The following is a 19,815-nucleotide window of genomic DNA, read 5'->3' on the forward strand; positions in this document are numbered from 1 at the left end:
CTTAAAGAAACAATTTTTCAAAGGCACAGTAATTTCTTTAAATATCCTCTCAAGTATGTTCCACCTGATAGCAAAATCAATTTTGTCCAAGACTACGAAATTTGACATGAGCATGACGCTGCAAAACCACACATTCAATTTCAGGCTCTTTTTTAACCATTAGGAAAAAAAGAAGTGTCTCGAATATCAAAACACCACATGTTAATAAAACCAACACCCATGTACCCACCTCCCAGATATCTCTGTATTTGCCTCTTTTTATTAGGAAAGGAAATATCCCAGAAACTGAAGGCCTCCCTCCATTCCATTCAGCTCCCTCCCTCTACAGAGGTTAACTAGTTGAAATAATCTAGTGCATGTTTTTATTTTAACTACCCCTGTGTGTATTCACACACACAGTGGTGCTACATGTTTGAATATACTATAAATACCCTTTATTTTAATTGCCACCTAGCATGAATGTACCACAATCTATTTATAACTTTATTAACATTTGAAACATTTGGGTTAACATCCAAGTACTTGCTGTTACCCATAAGCTGCTGGGAGAGCCTGAATCCCTGTCCCCTGAACACACGGACGACAATTTTCATAGAAGCAGAACTGCTGGGTAGTAGCATTAATCACCTCCAACTTCACGAGAGTGTCAAATTTTTGTCCAAAATAGTTGTACCAAGAGTTGTACCAATTTAAATTCCCATCAACAGTAGATGAGGATTCCCATTACTTCATATCTTTGATAATGTCAGACTTGAAAATGGTTTGCCAATCTGATGAGTGTGAACTAATCTCATTGTTTTTTTGTTTTTTAATTATTTTATTTATTTATTTTTGGCTGCATTGGGTCTTCGTTGCTGTGCGCGGGCTTTCTTTAGTTGCGGCGAGCAGGGGGCTACTCTTCGTTGCGGTGCACGGGCTTCTCATTGCGGTGGCTTCTCTTGTTGCAGAGCAGGGGCTCTAGGCACGTGGGCTTCAGTAGTTGTGGCACACGGGCTCAGTGGTTCCGGCTCGCGGGCTCTAGATCACAGGCTCAGTAGTTGTGCACGGGCTTACCTGCTCCGTGGCATGTGGGGTCTTCGTGGACCAGGGCTCGAACCCGTGTCCCCTGAACTGGCAGGCGGATTCTTAACCACTGCACCACCAGGGAAGCCCCTCTCGTTTTTTGTTTTTTTTTTCTCATTGTTTTTAGTTTGCATTTTCTGGACTACTCGTGAGGCTGAACCATTCAAGTTTCTTCTGTGAGAACTGCCTATGTTTATCTTTCCCCATATTGTTGACCAGACTGATTTTCTCAGTGATTTTTAGAAGAATCTATAGTCTGGATGTATAGTCTTTACACCTGTAAATATCCTGCAAATGTCCTCTGAATGGTAACCTCTTGTCACTTGTTAAGCTTTCATTTAGATTGGAAAGATCTCCACTATGGTCATGCTCTGGCCTGTCAAGAAAGCCTTCTCATCCCAGACTATTAACATTTAAAAATTTAAGTTTTACATTTTACATATTACATTAAGTTTATATATGTTGCAAATAATTTGTTATTCATTTGAAATTTTCTGTGCCCAACGGAAGTAGGGATCGAATTATATAACATTTTTTTTGACTGGAAAGCCAGCCAATACCATTTATTGCATATTCTTTCCCCACTTTTCTGTAAGGCCACCTGTCACATTCCAAGTTCCCATATGTCTGTTTCTCAGTTCCTTAACCTGTTCTAACGGTTTGTTTACCTATCCCTGTGACAGTATCACGCAGAATGACTTATTCCAGTGAATCAGCGTTTACCTTCTTCTTGACTTGAAGCCTCTGAGCTGTCTTCTTTTAAGTGTTCTAATATCTTAGAGGTCTTCAGAGAGGATTGTAAGTTATCTGCGGGAAGTATTAAATACCATTAACTTTTAGGGAAAATTATAATAGTGAGAAAAACAAATATAATGATTACTCTTCTCCCACGGAGGATGAGAGTGGAGAGTTAATGGTAAAGAGAACATGGCTCGTAGTTAAGACTCTGAAGAAAGCTAGAGGACACAGCACAAAACCCTGGACTGGGAGTGGGGACCCTGAAGCATGGAGCCAGCTCTCCCCATAAAAGCCACAGGAGTGAAGCAAGCTGCTTCGCATCTGCCTGCCCCCGCGTGCTCTTGTGCAAAATGAGGAGACGGACTAGATTAGTGCTTCTCAACTATCTGTGCTGTGTAAGGTTTTTCAGAATTTCCAGTTTGTGTGGATCGCTCCTTTTACGAAAGACAGTATAATGTGGCAACGTCAGATTACTCCCAGCGTCTCCTCTCTGCTCCTGTTCTTCTACCACAGACCAGTGACCAGCAGTCACGGACCAGCACTGACCCACGGAACCCACTCTGATGCACTGGATTACGTCTCCATTAAAATACAGACCAGTAGGCTTCTGGAGGTCAACATTTTAAGTCATTCAGGAGTTTAACATTTGTTCTCTCAGCTGTCAGGATACGGAATATTGCTCTCTATTGCGGGGGCAGGGGAAGTTAGAGCTGTCATTTCTCAAAAGAGTAAGGACAAATGAACTTTGCCAATGATGTGTTCTTTGGTGAAATAATTTGAACATCCTGACCAGATTTTCCACAATCTCAAAGCATGTCCTTTACTTTATTTATTTATTTATTTATTTTTTGCGGCACGCGGGCCCTCTCACTGCCGTGGCCTCTCCCATCACAGAGCACAGGCCCTGGACACGCAGGCCCAGCAGCCACGGCCCACGGGCCCAGCCGCTCTGCGGCACGCAGGATCCTCCCGGACCGGGGCACGAACCCACGTCCCCTGCATCAGCAGGCAGACTCCCAACCAGCACGCCACCAGGGAAGCCCTCAAAACATGTCCTTTAATACACTATTTTGATCTCACAACAATTTGATATCTTAAAATCTACCAGCCTCTTTAGCATTGCTCATGTAATTTAGATACTGCCAAACTCTCCAGACGGGTTTTCTGTGATTTATGTGTGTACTACTCACTTGGGTACATTTTCCTAGGCAGCCTGCTAAAATCTGAATTAAAAGCTTAACTTCATGCTTCAATGCTTTTTTAGAATTAGACAGACGCTATTTATAGATATTCATTAAAAACCACACTTGGTTCAAGTGGAAAGCACTGACCGTTAAACCTATTATGACTCTAGAATGATCAGGATTCTCTTTTAAAAAAGCTATTGCCACTATTCAGACATGAATTTAAACATGGAGTTCTTCATCTTGTCTTAGTCATGAAGAGTCATTAATTCTAGTTGCTACTTTTTGTTTAAAATGTTTAAGGGATATATACATACACATAAATGATTAGAAAAACTAAAAGTTAACCCCTATGTTACAATAAATATCCAATCATACTATTTTTTTTACCTCTTTTTTTTCTCCCACTTCGAACTGAGGAAAAATGTACTTTCTTTCCCCTCTAGGTACAGGGAGACATGGCTTTGTTGAAAGCAGAAGGAAAGATTCGAAAAACAAGAAAAATACACAGCGACTTGCCATAGTGGCTGTGCTTAAAGTTAGCAGAAATTCTCCTAAAGCACACATCGATGTTACTGGCAAAATATTTGTTAAAAAAGGCAGCTGAGATAGACGTGTATAAAACTAAACTCAAGGCAGACCATGATGAATGCTGAAACATGCGGGCAAAACCAAACTACAGGAACATAAGAGAAATCTAGGGAATCCTCACGAGGTGTTATTTCAGTTGGGTCCTGAAACAGGTGTGATTTTAACAGACTGTAACAAAAGATGGGGTGCAGAACGAGCCAAGACCCTGGGACAGGAAAAGGCAGGGAGGGTGTCCTGAGTGGCTGCCAAGCCTGTGAGCCCTGGGAGCCCGAGAGAGGTGAGAGGCAGCTCAAGGGGCTCACGGCAGGGCTTGAATTTCACAGCAAACGTTTAAGGTTCTAAATAGAGGATTAACAAATTGAACCCCGAGACAAGCCCAGGACAGGTTATAGTACAGTAAGAAACTAGAATCTGAGAGAAGTGAGGCTTTGCACAGTCTGTGCATGAAAAAAAGACCTAACTAACAATGGGATTGGTGAGGAGGGGTAAAAAGGATGATGTCCTTTGTCTGGCGTGACTTGGCCTTTAAATGACTGAATACAAGGAGGAAAAGTGAAAAGAGTAAGGCCAGAGTTTCCAGCCTAGGAGGCTGGGGAGGTCATTATGGGAACAGGGGCACATCATGAGAGGTTATCCATCATGCAAGCAGCACTGAAGCATCTCTACAACCTGTAAGCCAGATCTCTCAAGGAACCTGAGGATCCAGTATGCCCACGAGTTTGAGATACTTGCCCTTGCCTTGGAATCAGTCTGTTTTGTGACATTAGCTTTTTTTTTTTTTTTTTAACTTTTTACTAGAGTATAGCTGATTTACAGTGTTGTGTTAGTTTCTGCTGTATAGCAAAGTGAATCAGTTATATGTATACATACATACACTCTTTTTTATATTCTTTTTGCATATAGGTCATTACTGTTTTGTCACATTAGCTGTTTTAAGTTATCTTCTTTAAAACTGCAGTGTAAAATTCACTAAAAACTACAAATGTTTCTAATTTTGTATGCCACTATTCCTTGACCTTAACTAAAATGACAATCCCATACAAGATGGCATGGTAAAGCAAGAGATCCAAGCAAGGAAAAGGCCAAATTTCTACAGAGAAGCAGAGGGACACTTACTGAGGCTGTGTAGAGGGTCTGATGATATGGACTGAAAAAAACTGTGTACTTTCTGATTCTGTAGAAAAGCTCGTGATGAAGTTGAAAATAGCTGCCTGCATATAAAAAGAAAAGACATTCATTAATTTCATGTACTATAAATCCACGAGATAGTTTAGATTGTAAACAAAGCCAGTGGCAGTTTAATTCAGGTATAAAAAACTGTTTTCCTAAGGAAAAGAATATTATTTTCTAATGTATTTCCCATAGGAGGAAGTGAATAAAAGACTTATTTACAAGAATCTAATAAACAGGCTTATTTTTAATTTTATATAATCTAGTGGTAACGCTTCAATTCTAACCAACTGTGTATTACTTCAGCCTTTTACCCAAGTGGTCCAAGAGTCGCCTTTCTGCTCAGAAAAACAACTTCAGTTTCTTTACCCTTCTTCTTGGTGTTACTTTTCATCATTTGGGTGTACCATGAAGGCACCTTCCCGCAGTCTGAAAGTAAGAGGTTGGGAAGTTCGGGATGCAGGAGTTCTGGAAACTACGAATGGAACGCAGCGGCCAAGTTAGTTACAAGTATTACTACAGACTAAGGTATGACTGATAACTCACCTCAATATGTATCATACCACAATTCTAAGCTGTTATCTTTAAAAAACAGCTTTCCTCATGCTTTATTAATGTCATTAAAAGATTCCAACTGGAGGTCTTCCCTACGAAAGGGACTCTGCAAAAAGGGGCATAGTTACAGCACAGTCTAATGCAAAGTTTACTTGGGATCTGAATACCAGCTCAATCGCTTAAAAGCTGAATCACCCTAAACAAGCTATCTGGCCTTTCAGTTCCGATTTCCTCTTAGGGAATATACTAACATTCTTCAAGATTATGACACTCAAATAGTATACGCATATTAAACTGTTACCCTGCTCAACATCCAAACCCCCTTCCATTACTTTTGAACATTTTAAATGCTCATTTAAAAATTTAATTCTTAATGTCTCCCCAAGGTTTTGTACCTATCATTCAGATTAGTTATAAAATCATCAAAATACCATATCAAGAGATGACCCTATGGACCAAAGTTGCCTTGTGCATTAGACAAAATTGCTTCTTGGTTCTCAAATGTGGAGGTAAATATTCAATAGGAAGACAAAGGGAGGAAATGAAGAGATGGAAGAGAAACTGAGATACAAAGTATGGAGCTAATCTAAATTTCCAGGTCTGAACACATTACCTAAGGCTGAGGATTAAAATCCAAAGGCATCTACTGCCCAGTTACATTTACGAACCAAATTAACTGGTCAAACGTACAGGCATATCCAGTATAGGAAAACCACACCTGAGATAAAGGCAGGGGCTTGGTTGGAATCAGCATACAGACTCAAGTCAGGGTTCATTGCTGCATAACCACAAGATGGCAGTTATACCCAACTAGAACCCAAAGTGGCCATAAACTACTCAAGCAATCAAATAAGAAAAACAGGATTACATTTTGACATAACAGAAGTCTTCCAACCCCAAATGTACATTTCAGTGCCATATCTTCATTTTCCTAATTTACAGTGTACTTGGAAGTAAATGCAGTATGTCCTGTACCAATCCAATCTCCACTTCACTTATAAATTCATTACCTACCTCTTGCTTTCATTTCTCCCCCTCCTTTATAACTGCTACATTTCTTAAATGAATTATAGTGATACTAATCTAAAATTCACAAACTGAGAATAAGTGTCCTAAAATCCAATTAATGGTGTTGAGACCACAGGCTAGCCATACAAAAGAATCAAAGATGTTTTTAAAAGGAAGTATTACGAAGAAAACATTTTAAAAATATAACTTTTGAAGAGAAAAGGTCTTTTCAAGCTGGACACAAAACCCTGAACCCGTAAGAGAAAAGACTGATAAATCCAACTACATAAAAATTTAAACCTTCTGCATGGTCAAGAAATAATGACAAACAGTGCTCCTTTCTTTTACCTAACAAATAACTCTTACAAATTAGTAATCAATAAAAAAGTGGAAGGGACTGAAAAATTCATTCACAGGAAAGTACAAATGGCCACTCAAATACAGATTAAAATGAGACACAGTCTTCCTTTTTGAGAGACTGGAAAAGATGAGAAGCTGAGAGTATGTCTGCTGAGGTGTGGAGGAGATGCAAAAACAAGGCTTCTGAGGGTATAAAGTGCTGCTGCCTCCTGAGAAGTAATCTGGAAATACCGCATATTAAAAAGTGCACGCTGTACTTGTGACCAAAAATTCCAATTCCAGACATTTCTCTTACAGAGAAGTGTGTTAAGAAACATATATGTGGACAGTCACTGTAATATTCTTGTAGCTTTAAAATATTTAGGAAGAACCAAAACAGCCATAAAATACACTGATTAGTTTAATTATGGTACAACTAAAAATGGAACATTATGTAGCAAATAAAAAATGAGGTAGCAATCTTTTTTACATGTACTGATGCTTTACCATGTCCAATATATTTAATGAAAAGACTAAGTGGCAAAAAAGTGTGCAAAGGAGAGTTCATTTGCGCAAAGGAAATACACACAAACACACAAATTCAGGGATGTGTACATGCACAGAAAATTTTTGGAAAGGTATGTAATTTTTTAATGAAGGCCACTTCTAGTGACTAGACTTGAAGAAAGGGATATTAGGGACTTTTCACATTACACCTTCCTTTGCATTCTCCACAAATAGCTTGAATAACATCTTTATAGTAAAAAGGCTACACACACACACACACACACACACACACACACACACACACACACACACACACACGAGATCATATGAGGAGAATCCTAAACACTATAACAAGGAGTCCAACACATACTTCTTAATTGTGGTGTTGGTCAAGAGCCAAATTTCTGAAAGTGGCTCCTTGTGGAAGTATTTTTTTCCCTCTGAAAACCTCAAACTTACAGAGAAGTTGCAAATAAAGAGAATTTTCTTTCTAAACCATAAATAACTGACCTCTGCTGCCCCAACACCGGGTGAAACATGGGTATTCCTACAAAGACATTCTCCTACAATCAAAATCAGGACGTTAACACTGATAAATTGTGACCTCCTAACCCCCAGATGCTAGTTAAATTTTGCCAATTGATCCCAAAGTATCCTTTTTACCACAAAGACCCAGTTCAGATCCTGTGCTGCATCCAGCTAGCCGTGCTATCTTCTCAGCCCTCCCTCGACTGTCCTGGCTTTAAGAGGACAGCGCAGATATTTTGTGGAATGATCACAATTAGGGTTTGTCTGCTGTTTCCTCGAGATTAGGTTCACAGCAGGAATATCACAGGAGTGAGGCAGTGCTCCTTCGTTGCTGCCTACTGTGCGGTAGGCGATCCTGAGTCAAGTTCACTCTCCTGGATGCAAGTAGCATCTGTCAGACTTCTCCACCCAGGGTTATTCTCCCTCGTTTAGAAGTAAGAAGCTCTGGGGAATGACTTTGACAATGTAAATGTCCTAGTCCTCAAACGTTCAATCTATTCGTTTATTATTTATCTCAACATGGACCCATGGTTTCCTATTTTATTCAATGTTACTGTTCTTATTTATTTTGATGTTCAATTTGCTCCAGATTTGACCACCAGGAGCCCCTTCAAGCTGGCCTTTGTCCTGTGACCAAGCCAAACATTCCCTGAGCGCTTCCTTGCTCTCTGGCACAACGGGCTCATCTTGTATTTTTCCTCCTCCAGCCCTGCAATCAGCTTCTCCTCCAAGGAGCCCTAGCTCTGTTCAGTGGAGAACGGAGTTACAAGTCAAGCTCTGGATACCAGGGATGCCCACCGCTACTGGGGTGTGGCTGCTTCCAGACCCTTTCAATGACCAGAGCCAGGGAACACACGTGTACACACACAACCACATTTATTTCTGTATCTACCTATATATACTAAAAATCATGAGTCTGCACCGGTATCTTCAATTCCAATGAGACACTCCAGGGTTCATTCTGGTTTTCTCCTTTCCATACCATAACTCTCTTCTCCAACAGAGAAACTTGGTTCTCATGATTCTTAATATATACCCTAACTAGGCCCATCCCCCTGTAGTAAGCTTATCTGTCTCCCACTGTCACTGCTTCTCCCTTCGGAGCCCTGAGCATACGCCCTCCTGACCCCGTCTGGGCCCCACGCCCTGCCGGGCCACCTGTCATGTGTGCACCCTCTGGAACATTAGGCCAGGCCTCCCACCACCATCACCTGGGGGGGCGAATGACTTCCCTCCCCAGAGGCTGTCACCCAGCGCAGACACCAGGCTCGCGCTGCCACCCCCCACCCCCGTATCACAGCTACACAAGCCCCTCCTGAGCCACCTGTATGTGCGGGGGCCTGAGAGCGCGCCACCCTCTAAGGCGTGCTCTGCGGACCACGCGCCTCCAGCAGCCTAGAATCCCAGCACTGCGCTCACCCCAGTACTGTGGGGCATGACTCTGCCCTTTAACAGGCTCCCCAGGGATGCACACGCCACCGATGCTTGAGCAGCAGCACAGGGGACTCGAGTTCAGCCAACTCTTCCTCACCCAACCCCACCCCATCTCAGCCCTGGAATGCTCTCTGTGCCCACCCCCAAGAGACCCAGCCCCTCCCACTTCTCCTCGGCCTTCTCTGGACCCTCCCACTGTGCCCTCTGGGATGCCCGCCCTCCAGTGAACGGGCTGGTGCCTTCTGACTCTAAAATCCCGCCGGCCCGGCCCGCTTTCCTCACAGCCCATCATGCGCTGGGCTGCACGGGATGGGCGCTCCCCTGAGGCTGCTCCCCGACCCTCCCTCCCGGATTTCTGCTTCTGTCCCCAGCCCCACCCCATCCTGAGAATACTCAGGGGGCCTGGGGGCAGCAGGAGGGTCACTGCATGAAAAGGCTCACACCTCTGCCTCAGCAAGTCTTCCTCCCAGGCTGGGCCCGCTTAGCTTCAGAGGGCAAATCAGTCTCACCTAAGCCCCGCGTCTAAGCCACACATGCGCTAACACTGCTTTCACTTATTTTACTTATTAATAACAGCAAGTTTCCAGTATAACAGCATTTGTTTCCTTGGCCATTATTCCTTAGTTTCTCTCTCCTAAAGGGGGGCCCTCAGAGAGGGATGAGCGCCAACAATGACCAAAACCACACTGCAAAGCTCGGCCGCCCTTCACTCTCCCACCCATTAGCCTAATCTTACTCAGCAACTTAAATCCAAAACCATCTCCAAAGTTGAGCTCTTGGACAAGGGCCTCTTTCAATAAATATTTTATGGTGAAAATAAGAGGTTTCACTGAATATCTGCATACTTTAGAAACGATTTTTATGATAACAGACAGCTGAAAAGTACAAGGATATGAGAAATTCGTTTGGTGTCTACTACTAGCCTAGGTCTAAATAACACAAGGATAAAAAGTCCATTCTGAAAAGTACTCCAGAGGAGGAATCTCTGTGATCTCCCCTAGAACTCCATTCTCAGCCCCGGAATGGCCGTGGCCCAGCCTGTGAGGCTGCCGGGGAGGTGCCAGTGAACCGTTACCTCAGGATGGGCTCCAGGTCAGGGTGCCGCCATTCTTCCCTCTTCAATGAGCCCTGATTCAGGGCTCTTAAGATGGTCTTGTCAAAAGTCTCTGAGGACAACTCCTTTGGAAGCTAGGAAAGAAAAACCGCACGACCAACGTTAAGTTTCTCATTTACTGACAAACAGAGGCACAAAAGGAAGATGAATGCCTCCTACTCAGAAATCATCCCAAAGCAGTTCCTTTTCTAAATCTTCCCGAAAAGCGGCACTGCACAGGGCACCGCGGGGTCCCGAGGGAAGGGGAGGGGCCGAGGGTGCTGGCAGCGCTAAGCCTGCTCTGGGCCCGCCGGCACTCCTCTCCCATCCCAGGACACCGCAACAAGGTTCTTTAGTGAAATGGAGCCTTAAGCAGGGCACAGGGAGTATTATTTTTATCCTCAAATAGTATTCTGAAAACTGCGATCTCCGCCTTTGTAGTTATCACTTTTGTGCCTTCTATGTCACGTGTGAACCTCAGGCCATGTCAGCCTGTCAACGCTACAAACCAAATAAAGACCTGGGTGTGAAAGATGGGGTGAACACTCAGAATCTTACATAAAAAGATTAATTGGAGGTTTAGTAACCATTTCCTCAGTGTGATGGAGGTGGCCTCAGAGCCATGTATAAGAAATCACAAAAAAATCATCAGTTGACCAAGAAAAATTTTTAATTAAATAAAATGACTTAAAACTTTGTTATTATTAACTAGTTTACCTATTAAAATGTCTAATAAATTGATCCCTTATAAAACTAATTTTCCAAGTCTTTCAAGAAGTCAAAGTTTTAAATTTGACTTTTGATAACTAGTCTTCGCAATTAACTTGTGAACTGCAGTCACTTTCACTAACATTAAGAATAGAACCATTAACACATTTATCTAAGGTGCCACGGGAATATAACAATCTATACAAATTTGTCAGTTTACATATTAATGTTTAATTGGAGAACCCAAAGTAAGTATTCTTCTGACAAATAAGCATTTTGAGTCAACAATTCAGAAATGGAAAATTTAACAAAGGTAGCGTAAGTATTACTATTTTAGGCACAGTAAGACTACGGAATCAAGATGTTATAACAGAATGAAGCCCGTCCTGGCCCTTTTATTAACGTGGTAAGGTCAAACACTCTGCTGGCATTCCACACACCCACTGTGTAAATCACATCCTCAGACCACTAACAGGAAAAAACACGTTCTGGATCTACACATTTTTCCAAACAAGGAAATGACCATTCATTTCAGTATTTATACTTTGATGTTATCATTTTAATACAGATTTAGAACATTAGGCATATATCACATTACCCATTTTAAACACAATTTCTCCTGAATATCTGTACACAGCCAAAACCAGCTTCAGTGGAGAAGCTTATTTCAACTACCGAATGACTGATGGCTCTTCTAAACACAGGAAGGTGAGAATATATTCATTTTCACCTGGTCAGTGACTGCTCATGTGACTGGGCAGAGTGCGGATATGCAGCCATTGGTATTTGCAAACTGATTTATTTTCAAGCGCTTTTATCTTCAATATCCAGGGACTACTTCCAGTCCTAGAGGAAGGCATATTCGCTAAAAATACATGTCTCTTCTATACCAGTCACTCGAACTTTCTCACCTGCCTGGTCTTTGTTCCAGCATACCCAGTCCCCCACCTCTGGGGCCCCGGCTCAGCCACAGCACAAGCTCAGCGTGCTGGAAGGCATTCACACCTCAGTACAAGTTTTTCTTTAACAACACTGAGGCCTGACGGATAACCATCTACAAAATCTCACTACAATTTGGTTTTTGCAACTCTCCTCATTAATCCATTCATTCATTGAGTCAACATATAGTTCAAACTCCGACCCTGTCCTAAGTGCTGTTTCTGGCACTGTGGATACAGCAGTGAGGATGAAACGAGAACCCTGCCTTCACGGAGCTTCCTTTCTGGCAAGGAGAAACAACACAGGTGCCAGACACAGCTGTCAAGGAGCAGCAAGGGAAGGAGGTCAGGATGTGGAGGACAGAGAGGCTACTACTGATATGGAAAAAAGGATTGGAAAGCACTGACCTCAAACTCACTACAGCAAACTCACTGACCTTTCTCACTATAGCAAACTTTAGGTGCAGTTCAATGAGCCTCCACAGAAGTTAAAGACTGTTAGTATGTACAGGTTGTCAAGCGGACAGCTTAATCTCTTACCTTTTGTAGATGATTTTAAAAGGAAGATGAAAAGGAAAAGAGACATATGGTAAACTTGAAAGGATATTTCATAATCAGCAATTCATTCCTAGAAGTATGCTAGTTGCCAATTATTTCATACAACCTGATAAGGCATTGGTCCTATGGAAAAAACACTATATTCAGATGTTGGCTAAGCAGGGGGACCATTAATTACTGTGATTCTGAAGAGCAAATTATTTATTTCAGGCTGCATTTTTTTTTAAAAAACACCTAAGCCTTTAGAGAAATTCTGTGACTGAAAAATGAAATCTGTCAAGACAAACAGTAGATAAAGTTTAGGGAAACCCAGAGGAGAGACCCTGTCGGGCGCCAGGCACAGAGCCACCAACAATATACATCTCAGCAAGGAACCAGGAATAAGGTTCCCACCCCGCTTTTTTTTTTTTTAATGTGGAAAACCATCAATTCCTTATATTGGTAATGTAAGGTAACAAAATCTATGTTTAGAATAACATGACATTTTCTACATCATTGTTCATGAAGAGTTGTAAGCCAGCCTCTATATACACGCTTTAATTTTCCTGGTGTTTGTTTTGGTACTAAGGTTTTTGGATTCTGTATACCAGCAGTCCCCAAACTTTTTGGCACCAAGGACCGGTTTCGTGGAAGACAATTCTTCCATGGACCGGGGCGGGGGGTCGTAGGATGGGATGGTTCAGGCAGTGATGACAGCGATGGGGCGCAATGGGGAGCGGCAGGGGAAGCTTCGCTCACCGCCACTCACCTCCTGCTGCGCGGCCAGTTCCTAACAGGCCGAGGACCGCTACCTGCCCGCTGCCCGGGGGCTGGGGACCCCTGCTGTATATCACATAAAAATCGTTTTAACAACAAAATCTATACTTTTACCTTCAGCAGAAATTCCTGTAGTTCTTGGTGGGTTTTTGTTACTGTTGTGACTGAAAGATCAGACCAATTTACCTGATTTAAAAAAAAAAACACGTTATACAGTTATTTCTTAGGCAGGAACTGACTGGAAAAAAGCCATGTGTAACACAAATGACCTTACTTTAACTTTATCAAGATTAACAATTAGAAATATAAAAATCTGGTATTGTCATAATTTCTTCAAAACTGTTAAAATTAACTGCATATTGACATTCTACTTTAAAAAATTTTAATAACTCCTTTCAAAGCGCATGGTTTTCAAAACAAGCTGTCTTCTAAAAATGTGACTATACTTTAGTAATTTTTCAGAAAGGGAAATGTCTTAGGTTCCTCTTGGTGACATTGTAGGGACTCTAAAATGACACTTCGACAGCACAGATCTATGCCCCAAGAAAAAAGAAAAACTCGATCTCCTGGAACTTTAATTAAATATACATTCTTAAGAGAAATACCAAGTTTACTGCCCTTCTTTGATAGTACTGTATTGCATTTTTATGGGGACTTATGGTTTATGAAAAGATTTCATCTTTATCTTAATGCTTTACAATCCTATTAACGTAGATGGGGCAGACATGACTACCTCCGTTTTCAGATGGAGAAACTAAAACCCAAAAAGGTTAACTTACTTAGATTCAACTCTAGGTAAGCAGAAGAGCCAGAACTAAAATCTATTACCCACCTACTTCTTGAATACCTTTAACTCAGTGGATTCGATGGTAGCCCACTAATAATTTCTACTTCACAATTATTTGAGCTGAGTGAATACTTGAACTATGCTAATACATAAGCCTTACCAACCAATCATGCCACAATTAACCAGATACTTAAGAATACATACAAAATTTTATCTAGCAACGCTCAAACAAATATCCTTATTAACTGACACATCTTTTAAATGATTTTTAATTATTCAAATGTTTGTTGAGCAGCTACTTGTGTCAGACACTGTTCTTATGAAAGGATACAGGAGTGGACAAGACAGTGAAGCCTCTGCTGGCTGAGGTCAGAGTCTAGTGCAGGAGTCAGACTAGAGCCAATGAATGCACAAGGAGTTCCATCAGTGATCAGTGCTCCAAAGAAAACGAGCTGGGCACGCAGCAGGAGCTGGGAGAAGCACGTCAGAGGGGTGCCAAGAAAAGCCTCAGAGTAGGGGCCGTCGAGCCTGTGAGCTGAAGGGACATCAGCTGTGCCAGGGTCTGGGGGAATATCGTTCCAGAGCCAGTGGACAACGAAGGCCTTAAGGAAGGAATGCGCTTAGAGCTCCAGCAACAAAGGAGAGCTGGTCTAACTGAATGACAAGAGCAGGGGGGCTTGTGTTAAACGTTACAAAACGTAGGTGAAACATGGAGATAAGGACTTAAAATTTGAAAACTAAGGATATTTCTCACAGAAGAAGGCAGAAGCCAGAGTCCTGAAACTCCAACTAATGTACTAAGCAAGTCAGATATGGCGAGATGCAGAGGATGAAGATTCCTGCTCTCTATGAGATGACAGCCTTCTGGAAAGAAAAATCATGTAACCCAAATTAAGAATCTGGGAAAGGGATGATGGTGGTACACCTGGGATGAATGAAAAAACATTCTGCTGGAGGATCAGAAATGACTTTGTGAGGCAAGTACAGCTAAAGTTGGGCAAGCAACTCCTTTGGGTAGGAAGTGAAGTGAGGATGCACAGAAACACAGCGTCCTTCCATGTGACTTCAAGGCGTGGGCAGTCCCACGTCAGAAGAAAGTGCTTGACATCAAAGCCCGAGCAGGGAGGAAGGAAGACGCGGACACGGAATGCACATCACAGTCAACAGGCAAAAAGGAGCCGCGGGGACTAACAGAGCTGGGCTCTGCAGTTAATCAGAAAGCTGTGTGAAGGACAGAATGACAGCAGAGAAATTAGAGATAAGAAAAGCCAACAAAGGCCAGAAAATAAAAGCCTTGGAGAAAGAAGAGGAGGAGAAAAATACCAGGAAAAGACAATGCCTGTGATCTTGATTTTTAAAAATACTGGTGAATGTTTACTTTCACTTTTTAAAGATATATCTTACACCTTAAATCTAAGGCTCTTATTTCTTTTTAATAAAACTGTCAGAGTAACTTTAATGCAATACAATTTTTAACACTTGGCAAACCACGCAGTATATACTGAAAACAGTACATTCCCTTAATTCAGACAAACACAGACATGGGTATAGCTTCCCTTAAATTGGCAAACCTGCCATTAAGTTGTTCCAAAGATCAATTTTCATTCTTTCCAAGAGATCATTTAACATAGTATGAGATATCTTTTTGGGTGATGAGAGTAGCTTACTTTGAAGGTGTACTCCCAGTATTTGTCAGCCCTTTTTCTCTGGACTCCTTTCAACATTATCTTCTCAATGTGTACAGCTGAAAGAAAGAAAACATGCTCACTTGCTCTACAGAGACTAGATACATATTTCAGTTACCCAACCTGACAAAGCCAAACGATTAAGCTATTTATCTTCATCTTTACTACTAGCCTTAATCATGAAATAAAACAAAAAACCCCAGAAGCACAGCAATGTGCTGTCCAGCCGTGAAGTAATTTGTTTCTATATCCACTAAGCATGCTAAATGGCTGAAGTCATTTCAAGCACTCTGCTAAGCACCAAAGATAAATAATAAAAGGCGCCTGCAGTGAAGATTATTTTTCTAGATGAAATCTTCAGAACTGTTAATTCAGATTACCACAAATACAGCACTTTAGAGTCATTCGGTTATTTATGCATATTAGGTGTAAACTAGAAAATGTTTTTTTTTTTAAATTGGGGGGGAAAAACCCTTCAAAAGTAATATGAACTGGTAAAAATTTCCTTCCAATTGAGAATTTAAAAATTGTTTTTCTCGAATGTGACCCTTAATATCGTATAACAGTAACACAAAACTTAACATTATAACAAACTATGATGGTTCACTGTAGCAACATTTTTCACAATTTATTGTACAGATAAAATAGTGATTATAAATTACATTAATGGCTTAAGAACAATTACTCTGAACTGAACTAGATAAGATGGGCAGCTTACTCGTGAAGTAATAAGCAAAAGTGCAAATCCCCAAACTACTCATTTCATACATCCTTCAGTAAAAGTTATCACCTTAGCAAGTACATCTCTTTACAAATTGAAAAGCGTCAGTCTACTAAGCATAATATAAGGACTTAAGGAAAAAAAAAAAAAAAGATTGTTGCTCACAGTGTAAGTAGAAGAAATAGTCATGAAGATGATAAAGGGCACAGGGAAGAAGTTAGGAAAGCGACTCAACAGAAGGTCATTGTTGGATTCAGGGGACAGGAGATGGAGAAGAAAAGGGAAGGACTCACTCTGCCTTAAAAGAAGAAGTTAAAATAGGCGAAGCAGAAGATACAAAGTAACAAAAGTATACAGGAAGAATTAAGATTGCTGTAGATCACAGAAGGTGGGCACTGCGAAAGAAGGATACATAAGATTACAGAAATTTGCTGGTAAACAGGTATAATAAACTAAGGAGATACCATTACCAGTATTTTGTGTTAACTTTCCAAATGTATAGTGTTTGGTGGCCTGCTTCTGGACCAACTTCCCTTGGTGGGTGAGAAATGTTGAGAATGGGACAAAAGGAAATCTCAGAAGCCAGGTGAGAAGCCTTCAATTGCTCACAACTGCTGCAGTATGATAAAAGCCAAAGTGGGGAAGTGAGAGTCTGCCGTTTCCAAAAGCTGTTCTATTAAACTATGTGAAGGATGATGCTATTAAATAAAAACCACCTGAACTAATCAATGTTCCAAAATATGAAGCAGCTTTACTTCTAGGGAAGGGGACCACTGGGGCAGTGTGGGTACGGGAACACTGCTATGGCTTCAGCCTTGATTTCAAGTTATACCTGCTGTGATCTATCAGAATCAAGATGAGGAAAACAAAGGAGTATGTGGTGAGGAATGGCTGATAACGGGAGATCCCCTAATGCTCATAAATTAAAACTGAAAAGCATGGACTGTGTACGTTTGTTTACAAATTAAGAATAAAGGAAAAACCATCTATGAGTACGTTACAGTTAACTGTTACCTTTTTGATGTAGTCTTTTTATGTTTTTTTTTTTAAATATCTTTACTTTTTTTTAAAAAGGGACCTTCACGGCAAAACCAAACTCTGCCCTAGGTTACTGGTAGGCTCGCTGAGCCTGGCTGAAGCAGTTCATTCATGATTCGAGTAGTTTAATGGTCTTGAATAGAAGTGGTAATTCTGTAAACATTTTCTAAACATTAAACATTCACACCTATTTTTCTTCCATGAGGAAAAATGCATTACACGAAAGGATTATTACTGGAATTAAAAGGAAGCAAAACGACATCAATTCAAAGCTGTTATAACTGAGTGTGACGCTAACTGTACATCCTTCACCTTTCCAAGACCACCCAGGTGGCAGTCTACATTTGCCATTTCAAATTTCCCTCAATACAGGTTAACGGACTCCCCAGATGTGAGGAGAAGAGAATATCTGAACTCATTTCTTTTCAAGTGGCAATGTCCTTTCACTCCTCCACCCAGTCCCCCTGAAAACTGCATTACTGCAGGAAGAACAGGCTTGTAAGGAATTTCTTCACTCTCTTGCAGTGAACTTCTGTAAAATTAATTTCTTCAGTAAACACCGAGCACGTTCTACAGATAAAGCACTATGCTAATACTCTGGGAGTAGGTTAAGGTCTCTGTCCTCCAGAAGTATGCAATCAGATTTAAGACAAGGGACCACAAGGCAGAACCAAGTAAGCATGGGCTGGGACAGGCCAGGGGCTGCAGAGCCAGAGCCCAGACACAGAGTCAAGGAAGTGGGAGGGCTGGCATTTGAGCTAAACCCAGGACCTGTAGGATTTCTCTACTTCAAAAAGGAGAAAGAGGAGTGAGTTAACCAATGTCAGTAGCGCTCTGCAATCTTTTCGTGTACAGATGTTTTAAAGTTTAGGAAAAATACAGCATACCTTCTCGCTGGGTTCTATGAGGTGCCACAGTAAGTCCATCATGAGGTATCGGGGCTTGTTCCATTAAACTGGCCTCATTACTTTGCATATAATCACCATGAACAGAGTCATTCTAGAGGAGAAAGAGGGGCACATGTTAATCTATATCAGGGACTAAGAATAGTGAATGCCACAAAAATAAACCAGATTAAAGTCTTACTTTTAATAGCAATTTTTAGAGATAAAGTAGGTGATTACACATTAAGAGCAGAAAGGTACAGGGTCAGAGCAGTGGGGAAAGAAGTATCAATATTTATCTTCATTTAATGGCAATATTCTATCCATTATTTACTGTCCCAGTTTCCTGGGACATCTTGCAAACTGCTATTCAGAACTGCCAATGATGTCAATTCTTTACCAAAGTGAAGCAGGATCGAAGAAATAAACATAAAAAGATGGTACCCTTTACGCTATTTCCCAGATGTAAGGGTATTTGTATTTTTTATATAATTATGCAATTTTTATTCATTACTTGGTCTTAGTGACAGTCTAACAAGATGCTTTGTTAGGAAAAAGTATCATCAATACACAATTCTAAACAAGAATGTGTGTGGACAATGACCTTACTATTAATGTTAAACCATCTAATAGCAACCGGGTGCTCTAAATCTGAATTTGCTCAGCCAATCGCTACCATTAGTGAACCAGAGGTAAGTTTCACCCCAGAACTGCTACTTGGAGTAATGAAGAGCATGCTAATCTTACACACAGCTCTCAGAATTCAAGTACTGTCTTGTATATATTGTTACTCTAACCCACTGGGTAAGCCAAAAATTAAAACAGCTTTATCACAGTTCTTTATCACAACTCACACCTTATCCTCCCCTTTATGTTCAGAATCTCAAAACACTACTCAGACCCAAATTATCTCAGTTACAGGAACCAATTACAATTTTGCAAATCTGCAATAAATAATATACATTAATTTTTTTAACTGTATAGAGAAATGAAGTAAACAGAAGGCCCTAAACTTTTCAAGAATCCTACTTTAAAGACACAGACATAGAGAATGAACTTGAGGACACGGGGAAGCAGAAGGGTAAGCTGGGACGAAGTGAGAGAGTGGCATGGACATATATACACTACCAATGTAAAACAGACAGCTAGCAGGAAGCAGCGGCATAGCACAGGGAGATCAGCTCGGTGCTTTGTGACCACCTAGAGGGGTGGGATAGGGAGGGTGGGAGGGAGACGCAAGAGGGAGGGGATATGGGGATATATGTATATGTATAGCTGATTCACTTTGTTATACAGCAGAAACTAACACACCATTGTAAAGCAATTATACTCCAATAAAGATGTTAAAAAATATATATTTTGTTCTATAGTCTCATTCATTCTGGCCTGTCAATGAGTGTGGGTTGCCAGTTGACACCTCTATTTCTAGGAATAAGGCATCATAATAGATACTCTTGGGAGCAAAGCTTCAGCCTTATAGTATGTCTTGTTCTAGAAACCCAAGGAAATAAAGACTGTCTACACAGAAACA

The 19,815-nt window shown here is 41.1% G+C and overlaps 1 protein-coding gene across 1 annotated transcript in view; it reads right to left on the bottom strand.

Annotated features, from left to right (window-relative positions):
- The window catches only part of ZCCHC2 (zinc finger CCHC-type containing 2), a 46,972-nt gene that overhangs the window by 15,501 nt on the left and 11,656 nt on the right, over positions 1–19,815 (bottom strand). The window contains exons 2-7 of the mRNA XM_007457528.1: positions 18,288–18,399; positions 15,624–15,700; positions 13,284–13,355; positions 10,192–10,304; positions 4,692–4,786; positions 1,786–1,869 (exon numbers count right to left, since the gene is read on the bottom strand). Coding sequence (XP_007457590.1) covers positions 1,786–1,869; positions 4,692–4,786; positions 10,192–10,304; positions 13,284–13,355; positions 15,624–15,700; positions 18,288–18,399 — 553 coding nt within the window. The remainder of the gene's footprint in view (positions 1–1,785; positions 1,870–4,691; positions 4,787–10,191; positions 10,305–13,283; positions 13,356–15,623; positions 15,701–18,287; positions 18,400–19,815) is intronic.

The sequence above is a fragment of the Lipotes vexillifer genome, unplaced genomic scaffold (assembly GCF_000442215.2).
Source record: "Lipotes vexillifer unplaced genomic scaffold, Lipotes_vexillifer_v1.1 scaffold125, whole genome shotgun sequence".
Taxonomy (NCBI): Eukaryota; Metazoa; Chordata; class Mammalia; order Artiodactyla; family Lipotidae; genus Lipotes; species Lipotes vexillifer.